Source organism: Bos taurus, chromosome 17, assembly GCF_002263795.3.
Source record: "Bos taurus isolate L1 Dominette 01449 registration number 42190680 breed Hereford chromosome 17, ARS-UCD2.0, whole genome shotgun sequence".
Lineage (NCBI taxonomy): Eukaryota > Metazoa > Chordata > Mammalia > Artiodactyla > Bovidae > Bos > Bos taurus.
Window position 1 is genome coordinate 54,417,879 of NC_037344.1, and position 14,831 is coordinate 54,432,709.

General features: G+C 38.1%; 1 protein-coding gene across 1 annotated transcript in view; it reads right to left on the reverse strand.

Annotated features, from left to right (window-relative positions):
• The window catches only part of PPTC7 (protein phosphatase targeting COQ7), a 41,516-nt gene that overhangs the window by 5,922 nt on the left and 20,763 nt on the right, over positions 1-14,831 (reverse strand). The window contains exons 2-3 of the mRNA NM_001192610.1: positions 5,494-5,673; positions 305-503 (exon numbers count right to left, since the gene is read on the reverse strand). Of these exons, the coding sequence (NP_001179539.1) occupies positions 305-503; positions 5,494-5,673 (379 nt within the window). The remainder of the gene's footprint in view (positions 1-304; positions 504-5,493; positions 5,674-14,831) is intronic.

Genomic DNA, 14,831 nt, shown 5'->3' on the forward strand with positions numbered 1-14,831 from the left:
TGAACAATGACTCATTTATCCAGCACTACTTAAAAAATACAACTGTATGTATCATGTGGTCTTGGTATGAAAAACTCATATTCTATAAGCTTGAAATAGTATTTTCACGGTCAGGTCAAATTACTAGGTGTTTATCAGAATTCAACTTGGCTGGAAATCAAGTTCAAGCAGAATATCTTTCGATGTCAGACTAAAAGGTCTTCAATGTGTCTTCTCTTCTCACGTGAGAATGGAAAATGCCCATCTCTAACAGCCTAGTTAAGGGGAATGGAAGGGAACCTGTTGGTGAGAGAGGGGAGATTACCTGTCACTCAAGACAACTCCCTCGGCTTCGGGGGGTGCGATTGAGAGCTGGAATGGAGTGTTGAAGTAATGCTGCTGCTCATCTGATCGGTGCACAACTTCCCCACCCCTGACAACCAGAAAGCCTGAATCACCCAGGTTTGCTGTGTGTAAGCGGTGGCTAGTTCTGTCCAGCACCACGATGCACGCAGTACTGCTACCTAGAAACAAAAACAATGTCCATTTATTTTCTCTTCCCAGACTGTCTCTGCATACACATTTTTATCATATCATCCTGAGGAGCAACATACCGTAACGTGAACCTCCTTTGCCTAAATAGGTCCTTTCTTAGTTACAGCTCCATACCCATGTCAGTAGTAACCTGATCATGATCAACACAATGGGGAGAGAAAAAGGGATTTATACTACACATACAAAGTGGGCCACTGATGAAGAAATAATAAAAATGGCTGGTATTTAACCACATTATTTCATTTCAATAGTGCTATAATCTATGCCAAATTTTCAAAAGGATGTTATTGAGATATTAAGTTTTAATACTTAAATGCCAAAATGAGAATGTCACGTTTCCATGACACTTTTCATTAGTCACTGGCAGAAAGCCTTCCCTGTGAAATTCACTAACATTTAAGACAGGGCACATAACTTCAATTTTTAACGGGATTTCCATCTGGTGAGGTCATGAAAAAATTTTATTGCAGACTCACTATGGAGTAACAAGATCAAGTTTCATGGGTGGGGAATCAACCTGTTCACTTTACAGAGACTACTAACATTTAGAGGGAACATTCCAAGCAGAAGCTTCTGTGTGCCTTTGTAGCACACAGCTCACAGGACCTTTCTCAGCCTGAAGTTGGTAATACAGTTAGTGAGATTGCTTTCAAATACTAAAATTTCAACCTATACCTACAGAAAATGGCAAAATTGAAAAAATAAGCAGTTCAATAACCATGTAAATGGTCTGTAAATACATATATTTTTTTAATGATCACTGCACTAGTATAGGGAACGTGGTCACTCTCATTCCATGGTGATAAGAGTAAAACTTAAATAAATCTTTCTAAAGGACAATATTGCCCTGAAAAAAGTACATATCCTTTGACCTAGCAATTCCATTTGTGAGGATTTATTATAAGAAAATAGAAATGCAAACAAGACTTAAGTACAAAACACTGTATAAGATCACAAAGAACTGGAAACAACCTCAACATCTAAAATTAAGGGGTTGGTTATATAAATTACAGCTCATCCATACAATGGAAGGCTATGCACTATCACATAATACTTAGGAATACAGACTCTAGAGACAGCCTGCCTGCATCTTAACACTAGCTCTGCCACTTACTAGCTGTGCGACCTGGGACAAATTATGTAACCTGTCTGTGCCTTAGTTTCCCCATCTATAAAAACAGGGATAACAGTAACTACCTCAGAGAGCTGTTTGTAAGATAAAATTAGTTAAATCATGTCAAAGACTTACAATAAATAATGTGTTCGCTGGCTATTTGACAGCAACTAAAACTGTGTGAGAGAAATATATTTGAAAACAAAAGATAAGTGAAACAAGTAGATTATAAGCTCGTATTAAAGTTACCTTTAAAAAGTGATACCAAAAAAAAAAAAAAAAGTGATACCAAATATAACGAACTGTACATCAGAAACATCGATATTGTAATCTTTTTTTAAAAAGCACAATATGTAGGCAAAAGCTAACCTGCTAAAATGACAGTTAAAGGGCAAAAAGAAGAAAATAAACAGGCTGTGGAACCAGCTGTGTTAAATCCCAGTGCTCTATCACCTTCTAGCCATGTGATATGGCCGTGGGCAAACCACTTATTCTCTCTAGGCCTCAGTTTCTTCCTAACAAAATAGGGAATAAAAGCACCTACAAATCTACGTCATTGGGGTTACTGTGAGCACACAGTAAATTCAATTCCTGTTACTATTATGCTATGCCCAAAGAAAAAAGGTCAGGAGGCATAATCACTAAAAAATTAATAGTTTTCTTAATAGATTATAAGTAATTTAAATTTTTGTTACTGTTTCCTTAATGAAAATGTGTAACTTAATTAAAAAACACTTAAATATAAGCATTTGTGTCACTGTAATGTTCAGAAATTGTTTCCTTGTTATCTACAGTATATGCACGGGTACAAATCTGACAGGTTAATACTAAATTATCTAGTCCCTACCCATTAAATGTCAAAGAAAAGAAAAACAGTATTTTTTGTATTGTATTGTATTTTGTATTGTAACTAACTGGTCATGCTGTCTGAGAACCTATTCTATAGCTTACATTAGAGCTAAAGTCACCAATTACCCTTCCTTCCTAACCCAATGCACAAAAAATCTAATCATTTACATCATTAACAGAACCACCACACAAAAGATCTTTTGAAAGCTGATGGGATTAATTCAACTGAGAACAAAAAAATGACAGATGAGAAGCACAGTCCTGAAGATGCTGCTGCAGGAAGGACTCATGTTGACTCATTATTACTCACTGACAAACCTAGGCTATCATTTTGCTACCCCTGTGGCAGTCACCCGCTGTGTTAGAATCAAAATGGTCCTCCTGAGTGATAGACAGAGCTTTAACATGCAAAGCAGTGCCAAACAGGGGAAGCTCACCCTTACACAATCATCTGGGCCTCTTCAAATTACTGATGAGTACAGCGGCTCAGGCCCTGACAGTCTAACATGGGGAGAAGAGTTCACCCTTAAATGTTTGATGAAGAACAAACAAGCAAAGAAGAAAGAAAAGAGTGCTAAGAACCATGTTGAATACTCAGATGAGCAATCCAGACAGGTCCCCAAGCATATCCCTCATGATAAAATGGCCCTTACTCTGTAAACTACAGTTAAGCATTTTCAGCAGCAAAGGAAGAAAGGGATAACCTTACAAGGATTAATTCCTCAAATTCTTAAGATATGTTGGTTTCATAAGACCTAAATCCATTTAAGGGTTTCTGAAGAAATAATATATGTAAACAATTAGCCTGTGATGCCAATTCAGATCTAAAAGCAGCTAGAAATTCTCAAGAAATAAGTGGTTACAGCTATCAGCTCACCCTTTATACTTGAATTATGCTTTTTCAAAGTTGTAAGATTTTTTAAAAAAAGATTACCTAATCTTATAAAGTTATTATTTATAATTACAGCTGAGGTTCAATAAAACTTAGCAGCCTGCCTTTGCCAAAATATACTTGGGTTTTTGTTACAAACAGCTTAGAGATATGTAGATAAGGTAAGAGAGAAGTATGTATGTTGTCAAACATATTTCCAAGTGTCTTTTAGGAGAAAGCGGTTAGTTATAACATTCAATGTAAAAGAACCTCTTTTATGTCCTTAAACTTATTCTACTAAGTCTCCAGTTACATGAAGGTGAATAGGGGAAAAAGCAGTTATAAGGAAGAAACTCAGCAAAAAAACAAAGCTTTCAAAGCACAAAATGAGGATAGTTGTTATAGGCTGTAATGGTTTATTCCAAGTCATAATAATTTAGTCACATAATTTAGTAACAGGGTTGGGGTTGGAGTGGTATTGGCAGAAGACTAACAGGAATGCATAGGAGTCAGGCCCCTTGTATTGTGTCTACAGACTCTCTGTCAGATGGTACCCTGCAATGTGTCTTCTTTTCCCTTAAGATGTTTCTGAGTACTATAAGAAGCTTTAAGTCACTGCTTTTCACAAAAATGGATTTATCTAGTTAACATGAAATAAGGGGGTCAGAGGTTAGGTGGTTTGCCTAAAGTCATATGGCAAGTTGACAGAGAGGTGCTAGAAATAGAGTCTAGGATATTTCAAGATACCAGGGAAGTTCAAGATTGCAAGCCTAAAATAGCAGATTAAGACAAAGTAGTATATTGAAACCTCAAGACAAGATTTCTCTTCAGTTAGAAGGAGAACAAGCAGGTTAATCACAGCACAGAGAAGACAGAAGCATGATGGAAACAACCCCTTCTCACAAAGGTTTCAAATTGAAGGTAAAATTCTACAAAAATGGAAATCTCCATTTACACTGAAAAGAGAAGGCTGATTTTAAATGTGCCTGCTGACTGGGAGGGGGCCTTCTAGTAACCAGAAAGATGCTAGCAATTAGCAGAAACTTAATAACACCCTTTCTGAGAGCCTGCTTAGAAGGCTGGGTAAGTGCCCAAGAAACCATTTAACAAATGGAGCAGCTTGGCCAAAGAACGCTTCACTGGCATGCCATATAAACAAACACTACATATTTGTGTGTTTTCTAATACAAGATTAACAGGGATCTATACAGACTAATGTAACTGCTAACTGCAAGCAACTGGGCAGTCTATCTGCAACCTGAACTCCCCGCAAGTAATCAACTGAGCATTACACGTGGGACCTCAATCCCCTTTCTTCCTCCCTGGGAGAGAATCACTAACCCAATTATACAACCACTTGCTTTTCTTCTTTTATATTTTAGGACCCCTAAATGATACAGCTTTATGTTTCTGAAACGGAAATTTATGGACTCAGACTGGTGGGTGGTATTCTGCAAAGTCATCTTTCTCCTCAACAACATGCTCCTGAGTACTGCATGCAACCTTAACGCATTCTATTTAAAAATGCATTTTCCTCCTATAAATGACTTTAAGGTTGTTCCCAGTTTTCTGCTATTATAAATGAGGTTACTATGAACATTCTTGTACCATCTCTTGATGTGCAAGAGCTTCTCTAGTTCAAGGTAAAGGACCCAGAAGCTGAACTTTTGGGGCATATTATCTATTCATGTTTAACTTTATTCTTTAATTCTAAACTGTTTTCCAAAGTGGCTGTATTTATCTCACGCAGTATTAAGTATTCTGGTGTAGCCTATGGCTTCTCCATCAAACTGTTTAACAGGAAGAGCCTCGGATAAACAGCTGGGCCGGTGATTTTCTTGGTTTTGTTGTTAACCACCTCCTGGGCTTCTTTAAATGTTAGTCGCTTGGTTGTGTCTGACTCTTTGCAAGCCCACCAAGCTTCTGTGTCCATGGGATTCTCCGGCAAGAATACTGGAGTGGACAGCCATTGCCTTCTCCAGGGGATCTTCCAAACCCAGGGATCAAATCTGGGTCTCCAGCATTGCAGGCAGATTCTTTACTGTCTGAACCACCGGAGGGTGGGGAGAGTCGGGGGTGGGTGGGGGGGTGTTTAGAGAGGAAAACACATGGGATATGTACTTACCAAGCAAAGGTACTTTATTTTGCAGCAACTCACAGTAGCTTGTGGTGAGGATACCAATAGGATTACTCGGGACAAACCGTCCTTCTTTTACTAACCGTTCACATGTTCGCATTAAAGTCCCTGAGAACTGAGAAGGATCAACACCATAGTCTCTCCATCCTCCTACACCATCTGCAACTCCTAAAAAATAAAAATAAAAATTTTACATTCAAAAGATAGTCCTAATCAGTGTCTTAGGAATTCTTACCCCGTCTTCCTATTACTAATTTTACTACACACTAGTACATAAATTTACTGTGAAATTCAGAATAAAAAGCAGTCAGGTTTAATGTATTATACACTAATACTACTAAGCCACATTCTCTACTTAGAATCTGATCTGTCATATATTGATGAATAAACACGTGAGCTACCACAGGGTGGCATTGCCTCCCAACCAAAAGGTTGTTTTCAGCAGGATTTTCATCTTTGCACATAACTATTTGTGTTATTAATCTTTGTTGTATTTTATAAGAATGAAAACTGATTTTCTTAAAAAGTGCTGATGCTCCATTTACCATTGCAATGAAAAGAATAAAATACTTAGGAATATATCTACCTAAAGAAACTAAAGACCTATATATAGAAAACTATAAAACACTGGTGAAAGAAATCAGAGAGGACAATAATAGATGGAGAAATATACCATGTTCATGGATTGGAAGAATCAATATAGTGAAAATGAGTATACTACCCAAAGCAATTTATAGATTCAATGCGATCCCTATCAAGCTACCAACGGTATTCTTCACAGAGCAGAATAAATAATTTCACAATTTGTACGGAAATACAAAAAACCTCGAACAGCCAAAGCTATCTTGAGAAAGAAGAATGGAACTGGAGGAAATCAACCTGCCTGACTTCAGGCTCTACTACAAAGCCACAGTCATCAAGACAGTATGGTACTGGCACAAAGACAGAAATATAGATCAAGAGAACAAAATAGAAAGCCCAGAGATAAATCCACGCACATATGGACACCTTATCTTTGACAAAGGAGGCAAGAATATACAATGGATTAAAGACAATCTCTTTAACAAGTGGTGCTGGGAAAACTGGTCAACCATTTGTAAATGAATAAAACTAGAGCACTTTCTAACACCATACACAAAAATAAATTCAAAATGGATTAAAGATCTAAACGTAAGACCAGAAACTATAAAACTCCTAGAGGAGAACATAGGCAAAACACTCTCCGACATACATCACAGCAGGATCCTATATGACCCACCTCCCAGAATACTGGAAATAAAAGCAAAAATAAACAAATGGGACCTAATTAAACTTAAAAGTTCTGCACAACAAAGGAAACTATAAGCAAGGTGAAAAGACAGCCTTCAGAATGGGAGAAAATAATAGCAAATGAAGCAACTGACAAACTACTAATCTCAAAAATATACAAGCAACTCCTACAGCTCAATTCCAGAAAAATAAATGACCCAATCAAAAAATGGGCCAAAGAACTAAATAGACATTTATATATAAATAAATAAATAAATAAAAAGTGCTGATGCTAGTGAGAATACAACTGAGCCAGTTGGCCATCATGAAGAATACCAAAGGCAGCAAACTTTTAACTTCAAATATTGGTCAATAATTGTGAAAGAGAAAACAAAATTAAGAATATATCTTACCCTCTTTGCTCCTCCCTCAGAGACAACCACCATCCTGTACACGGCCACACTGCCCAGCAATAAGTGCCACCACCGTGTGTGGCTAGGAAGCACTAGATATGGGCCTGACTGATGCAAACTGAGAAATGCTCTAAGTATAAAACACACACTGGACTTTTTGAAAACTTATTAGTAAGAAAAAAGGGGTAAAATATCTCATTAATTGACACCAGCAAGGACCCATGAATGATTTCTCTCCTGCTGCTGCTGCTGCTGCTGCTAAGTCACTTCAGTCGTGTCCGACTCTGTGTGACCCCATAGACGGCAGCCTCTGTCCCTGGCATTCTCTAGGCAAGAACACTGGAGTGGGTTGCCATTTCCTTCTCCAATGCATGAAAATTCTTAGGATTTGCTCTTTTATCTTTTAACACCTTTCATATATAACATATAGAAGTGTTAATTATATTTATCATATAATTTAAATTGTATACTACATTCCTGCTGCTGCTAAGTCGCTTCTGTTGTGTCTGACCCTGTGCGACCCCACAGATGACAGCCCACCAGGCTCCCCCATCCCTGGGATTCTCCAGGCAAGAACATTGGAGTGGGTTGCTATTTCCTTCTCCAATGCATGAAAGTGCAAAGTGAAAGGGAAGTTGCTCAGTCGTGTCTGACTCTTAGCGACCCCATGGATTGCAGCCTACCAGGCTCCTCCTATTTAATGTAACTGGAAGTTTGTACCTTCTGATTGCCTTCATTCAATTACCCCTCACCCATTCCTGCCTCTGGTATCCACAAACCTGATTTCTTTTTCTATGAGCTTGTTTCTGAAGTGTAAATTGTATACTACATTCCTGCTGCTGCTAAGTCATTTCAGTCATGTCCGACTCTGTGCAACTCCATAGACGGCAGCCCACCAGGCTTCCCTGTCCCTGGGATTCTCTAGGCAAGAACACTGGAGTGGCTTGTCATTTCCTTCTCCAATGCATGAAAGTGAAAAGTGAAAGTGAAGTCACTCAGTCGTGTCCGACTCTTAGCGACCCCATGGACTACAGCCTACGAGGCTCCTCCTATTTAATATAACTGGAAGTTTGTACCTTCTGATTGCCTTCATTCAATTACCCCTCACCCATTCCTGCCTCTGGTATCCACAAACCTGATTTCTTTTTCTATGAGCTTGTTTCTGAAGTGTAAATTGTATACTACATTCCTGCTGCTGCTAAGTCATTTCAGTCATGTCCGACTCTGTGCAACTCCATAGACGGCAGCCCACCAGGCTTCCCTGTCCCTGGGATTCTCTAGGCAAGAACACTGGAGTGGCTTGTCATTTCCTTCTCCAATGCATGAAAGTGAAAAGTGAAAGTGAAGTCACTCAGTCGTGTCCGACTCTTAGCGACCCCATGGACTGCAGCCTACGAGGCTCCTCCTATTTAATATAACTGGAAGTTTGTACCTTCTGATTGCCTTCATTCAATTACCCCTCACCCATTCCTGCCTCTGGTATCCACAAACCTGATTTCTTTTTCTATGAGCTTGTTTCTGAAGTGTAAATGGGCTATATGTATATTTTTTGTACATTCAACTTACACACTTCAAAGAATAGATCTGGTACAAAAGTAGCAAGGTGCTTATACATGCATCTCTGAAAACCTGACAACATAAAATGAACACATTACAGGTTTCTCTGGTAATGGCACTTAATAAACAGAAGTGGAACACATCTTGAAAAAATAAGAGGAAACAGAGCTGGAAGACAGTAAAGAGGTTGACAAATAACGTATCACTTTGTGGCAGAAACCTTCCCATCTCTTATGACCAACCAACAGGCAAATTTCATGTTTTTTCCCTCCCGCTTTGGCCATGCTTTGTGGTAAGCTTCCCAACCAGGGATTGAACTCATGCCCCCTGCAGTGGAAGCATGAAGCCTTAACCACTAGCTGACAGGGAAGTCACAAGGCAAAATTTCACTTTAGGGCAAAATACAAATTAGTTGATTAGATATATCTGTGATTTGTTTCAAATTATTAGTGGGGTGTGTGTGTGTGTGTGACAGAAGAGTAGATGAAATAAGGCTGGCCATGAATGGATAACTGAAGTTGAATGAGAGATACATTCATCCTTCTATTTTGATATATACTTGAAATTTTCCATTATATAAAATTTAAACAGTAATAACGATAAGAAAAAAGATCCTTCTGCCTGCCACGTGGAGAGCAAAAGCAGTGAAGGCGTGAGTCTGGAGACAGTCTCAGTGGTTCCGTTAGGAAACAGTGGCAGTGCAGTAAGAGTGCAGGATTTGGGATCCAGTGCAACAAAAGGACTCACAGGTAGACTGATGGGGTGCAGAGAGGCAGGCAGAAAGAGAAGCTTCAGGGATGGCTGAAGTCTACCCTCCCAGTGAGAAGTATCGCTGTTTTTCAGGCAGTTGGAAGGCTATCTAGAAATTCTTACGAAAGTTTAGTGGGAGCTTCTTTTGAGGAATTTTTACTTCACCAGCGGTAAGATTTTCACCACGATTTAAATGCAATAATTTGTGTTAAAACACAGAATGCAATTATAGTCCTTACAACTGCATCTGATGAATCATTCGTTCTTTTCAAACTACTGTTTGCTCAAGGAAAGAATTTCTTTTTAACCAGTCTCTGATCTGAGAGCCACAATTAACTTTAAATACAAACTGGTTTCATCTACAAATGTCCTTCAGAAGAAAACCATTAAAACCTGAGATAATGTTGAGAGTTGATCCTGGCACTCACTAAACAATCTGTCAACGGGTTACAGAGTCTGACCTGGCATAGCCCCTCAACATTAATCAGATATCTCCCAGAATAGAGCATAACCTTTCAGGCACCTGTTTGCTTTTATATGGGAAAAAGAACCCAGGCAAAACTCCATTTGCAAATCTTGTTAGGGGAAAAGGGGATTCAAGAAGCATGTAAACTTTTCAATAAATCTTTGGGGGGAAAAGTCTTAGTACACATACAAAGTTTACTTACACAGAACAAGTTATGTAACAGAAAGAGTTGCATTTGGGATTAGAACCAGGCTAAAACCAGAGTAACCTACATTTGAAACCTAGTTTATTCATATTAGGCAGTTATTTCTACAAGAAAACGAGTATTTCCTCTCTTGCATAAGCAAAAGCTTCAATCCACAATGAGAGAACACTTCCAATTAAATAGTGGAACTGATCCATATATAAAAGGAAATTTCATTGCAGTAAACAACTGTTAAAAGAGAAATAGCATTAGATCTCGAAGACATCAAGCAACAAAGGATAAGAATATCCCTAGGAGCAAACGCTACAATGAACGGTAGGAAACAGAGGTTGAGGCAGGTGCACCCTGCCTCTGGGAAGCTCACCTTCTAGTGGGTAGCTAGACCACTCACTCACAGAACTAGACAAACGGCTCCTACAAACGCTGCTACTGAAGAGTCAAAAGCAAGTGGTTAATGCTCACGGAGCACTGTGAGAGTGGAGCAAGCTTTTACTAGGAAGTGGCATTCAGATCTGGCCCTGGAAGGTAAGTCAGATTCCCACAGGCAGGGAAGGGTAATTAAAGGAAAAGAACAGCAAATTAGGTGCTGCTGGGGCCTGGGTGAGTGGCAGAGAAGTTGAAGTATGCAGTGCAGGAACTAAAGTTGTGGTGGGCCCAAAACTGCAGTCCAAGAACTTTAAGCTTTATGGTATAGACCTGTGCTGTCCAATATGGGCGCCACCATCCATATGTGGTCATTTAGTTTGAAATGTAGCTAGTTTGGTTTGAGATGAGCTGTTAAACATAAAATACACTCTGGAGTCCAAAAACCTAGTACCCCTCAAACTGTAAAATGTCTTAATTTCATGCTGAACATATATTTCAGATATATTGGGTTAAATAAAACATAGTAATTGAAATTAACATCATCCATTTCATTTTTTTTTAATGTGGCTACTAGAAAATTTAAGATTACATATATAGTTTACAGTGTATTTCTACTGAAGAAGACTGCTCTTGACAATAGAAAATATCTAAAGTTTTTGGGTAGAAGTGTAAAATCCAATCTATATTTTAGAAAATGAATCTTGAGAGCAGTGGACAGAACAGATTAAGAGAGGTAAGAAGTCAGGCATCAGCTGTGAGATTTTAGGTTAAAGGTAATGGGAAAAGTAGAATACACAATCACTGGAAATACAAAGAACACAAAGACAACAGGGCTCTACAGCAATACGTTTTGTATCAATTAGTATGAGTGTTGATTTCTGGATTTCAGGAATGAGTATTGATTAGATGATACCCCAATTAGGAGGGGGTAAAAATGCCTTTAGAAGATACTGACTTCTGTCTCAAGAATGCTGATTCTCAGGCACCAGTGGGGTATTTTTGTGGACATGCTCTATATGAAGTTGGGACCTTAGATTCTGCAGCTAGAAAGGCAATCAGGGCCAGATCTTTGACAAAGGTCTAGTACTGACCCCATGGATGCTCAGGGAGAAGAGAGCAAAAAGGTTAAGGAGTTAAGGGGAATTTTATCTTAGGAATAAGAAATGAAATGAAATGTTAGTCACTCAGTCATGTCAGATTCTTTGCCCACTGTCATGGAATTCTCCAGGCAAGAATACTGGAGTGGGTAGCCATTCCCTTCTCCAGGGATCGAATCCAGGTCTCCTGCATTGCAAGCAATTTTTTTTTTTTTTACCATCTGAGCCGCCAGGGAAGCCCTAGGAATAAGAATTCTTGGCCAAATAGTTCATTTGTGAATTGCATTCTTATTCTAGGCATCAAATTACAAAATCAGATACAACTGATTAAGTTTAAGGAACAGCTAAGAAACCCAATTTGTCAGAATGATATACCAATAATTTCTTTAGAGATGAAGAGAAGTCAAGCTGAAAAGGTGGACAGAAGGGCTTTGAATGCCAAGATAAAGAATGTGCACTGAATACAGAAGCTATTTCCTTTAACTCACTGTAATCATCTTATGTCTCCATTAATAACATTCTGTCAGCCCATGTCTAGTTGAAGTGTTTGCTTTAACCTAGGATCCAATTAAAACCATTATTAGATTAAGATAATGGTTCCATATCTGAAAGAGCTGAGCAAAAGGCTGAGAGCAAACAGCTACAGGACACAGAACATTCCTTTAGTTGTACCAGTTACAATGGGAAATGTCAAGTTTTATGAAGTGGGAAATAGGCAACTAGAGAATATTTATATTTATGATTTTTATAAAATATTTTGCTAAGTTTTCCATAGACTGCTTTTCTACAGTAGGCTTAAAAGAAAGGAGATATACCTCCCATTATTTAAATGTATCTTTTTACAGGAAAAAATTCTTAAAGTAACACAATTTTCACTTTTTTAACTGAACACATTTTTGTCTTTGCCTATGGTTATAACCACATAAAAACAAAACTTTGCTGTACTTGAAAAATAAATCACTTAGCTTTTTATTAACTCAAAATTTTACCTTTATTCTAAGCCAAAAGTACAAGGGAAGAAAAGATCTGGTAAGTAAGCTAAAACTGTGGAAGCTTAAAAATCCTCTTTCCAACTGCATATGGCCACCTAACTGTGTAGTTGTAAAAGGCTCACCTTGAACAAGATTTTGAACTAAGTGACCACCACCAGCCTGAGTTTCTCCACCATTCTCCATTATCAGCAAGCAGCACGAGGCTGCCATTCTTCTTAAACTCTTCCTACTATACTCATCTTCAGATCGACATGCGATCAGTTATAAGACATTTTCTAGAACAAAGTGATGCCCCCAAAATAAATACTAAGTTTCAATTTTAATATAAAAATCAGTGAAGAAAAAATGGTCATTTGTTTTTATCCAACAATAGCTCTGACAGAATTTCAAATACTAAGTAGTACCCAAAGGTAATAAGAGTTTTATTCCTTGCATCTTTGATGATCTCAAGGCCTTTTACATTGAACCTCATACTCTCTAATGAAGCAAGACGGTTCTACAGGGATTGTTTCCTTCTACAGGGATTGTTTCTCCACCAGTGAAACACACCTCCTATCTACTAGAATGGGTACTTGATAGTGAACTGAAACTCTAGAGGAGAAACTAAGTATCTGGCTGGATCACAAGAGTTGAATAATAAAAGCAGCAGGAGACCCTCTGTACCCAACAGATAAGGATATCTGGTTTTACCCTTTCTGCAGTGAGTGCTCATTTAATGAGGAACTGGTTAGGCAGTATCTATTGCAGTGCTACAGCTGGCTTCTTTTCAGATGTTGAGGGTCTTCTTCAAATATGAGATCTAGTGCTCTCAGAGCCAACACTATTTGTGGAGAGACATCACAACCTGAAGCATTATAACTAGAGAAAAATGAGAACAGAGTACAAACTCACTTTCTAGCAAATGTAACAGATCACACTTGTATCAACAATCCTGAAGCCTCAACTATTTGGGCATTAAGAACACTCCCCTGTGATTCAGGACTGTGAAATGTATCTGCAAATAATTATCCCAAAGGGAACAAAAAGAAGAATTACTGGAAAAATGTATTTAAGAGTTGATTTATTCAAAGAAGTACAATTTGCTTTGACTAAAACTCCTTTCAGTTCTCTAGAGGTGAAATTACATAGATTATGACGTCCTTCCTGCTTTAACAAGCAAGTGATATATTCCCTTTGCAAGGTTTCTCCAAAGTAACCACTATGCATCAGTCACGATGAAACGTGCATCTTTGAATTCTCCAGATACCAAGTCTACGTCAAGAACTCAAGATCTCTAAGTAAAACAGCTAACTCAAAGCTGAGGTAATAAAGCTGAAAGGATGGAAGAATGGTTCAAACCCTATGATAAAATGTGTGAAAAGGGAACCTGTCAGCAAAACTCAAATTTTGCCAAAGAAATAGTACTGTCTAGAACAGTTAACAAAGCTCAAAAATGGACTCAAAGGAGGAATAAATGATCTATTTTATGTTTTAGAATTCTAAAGAAAATAGCTATTCCTTTCTAGCTCAGCAAACATGAAATTACTCAATAATTAATCAAATTAAAATGCACACACATACATATATACATTTACACCTGCTGTCCAGAATAATTCATTAGTTAGAGATTGTAATCTCCAGATGATTAGGAAATGACAGCATGAAGGCAAAGAAACTCAAAGTCAACTTTTTTAAAAGAAAAAATGTTCTTTTCTCTAACTTCCTTTACCTCTTCTGTTTAAATACCAAATATTTAATGTGGAATCATGTGTTTGGACTTAACTGTGGCTGAGGATCTTGGGTATCTTAAAAGTTGAGGGTGAAGTCACAGATAAAGGTCACTTCACTCTTTTCTGAGCTGCAATAGTATCTTAATCAAATGCTAAATGCTGTTGGCAATGCTTTTTGGACAGGAAGAAGCAACAGACAAATCATCTGGGTGTGGGGGGTCACACTGATTTTAAGTTATGAACAGTAGACACAGGGCCCTTAGTGTGTTACAGAATTAATGGCTTCTATTAAAGCAAAAAGGCAAAATGGCTGTCTGGGGAGGCCTTACAAATAGCTGTGAAACGAAGAGAAGCGAAAAGCAAAGGAGAAAAGGAAAGATATAAACATCTGAATGCAGAGTTCCAAAGAATAGCAAGAAGAGATAAGAAAGCCTTCCTCAGCAATCAATGCAAAGAAATAGAGGAAAACAACAGAATGGGAAAGACTAGGGATCTCTTCAAGAAAATCAGAGATACCAAAGGA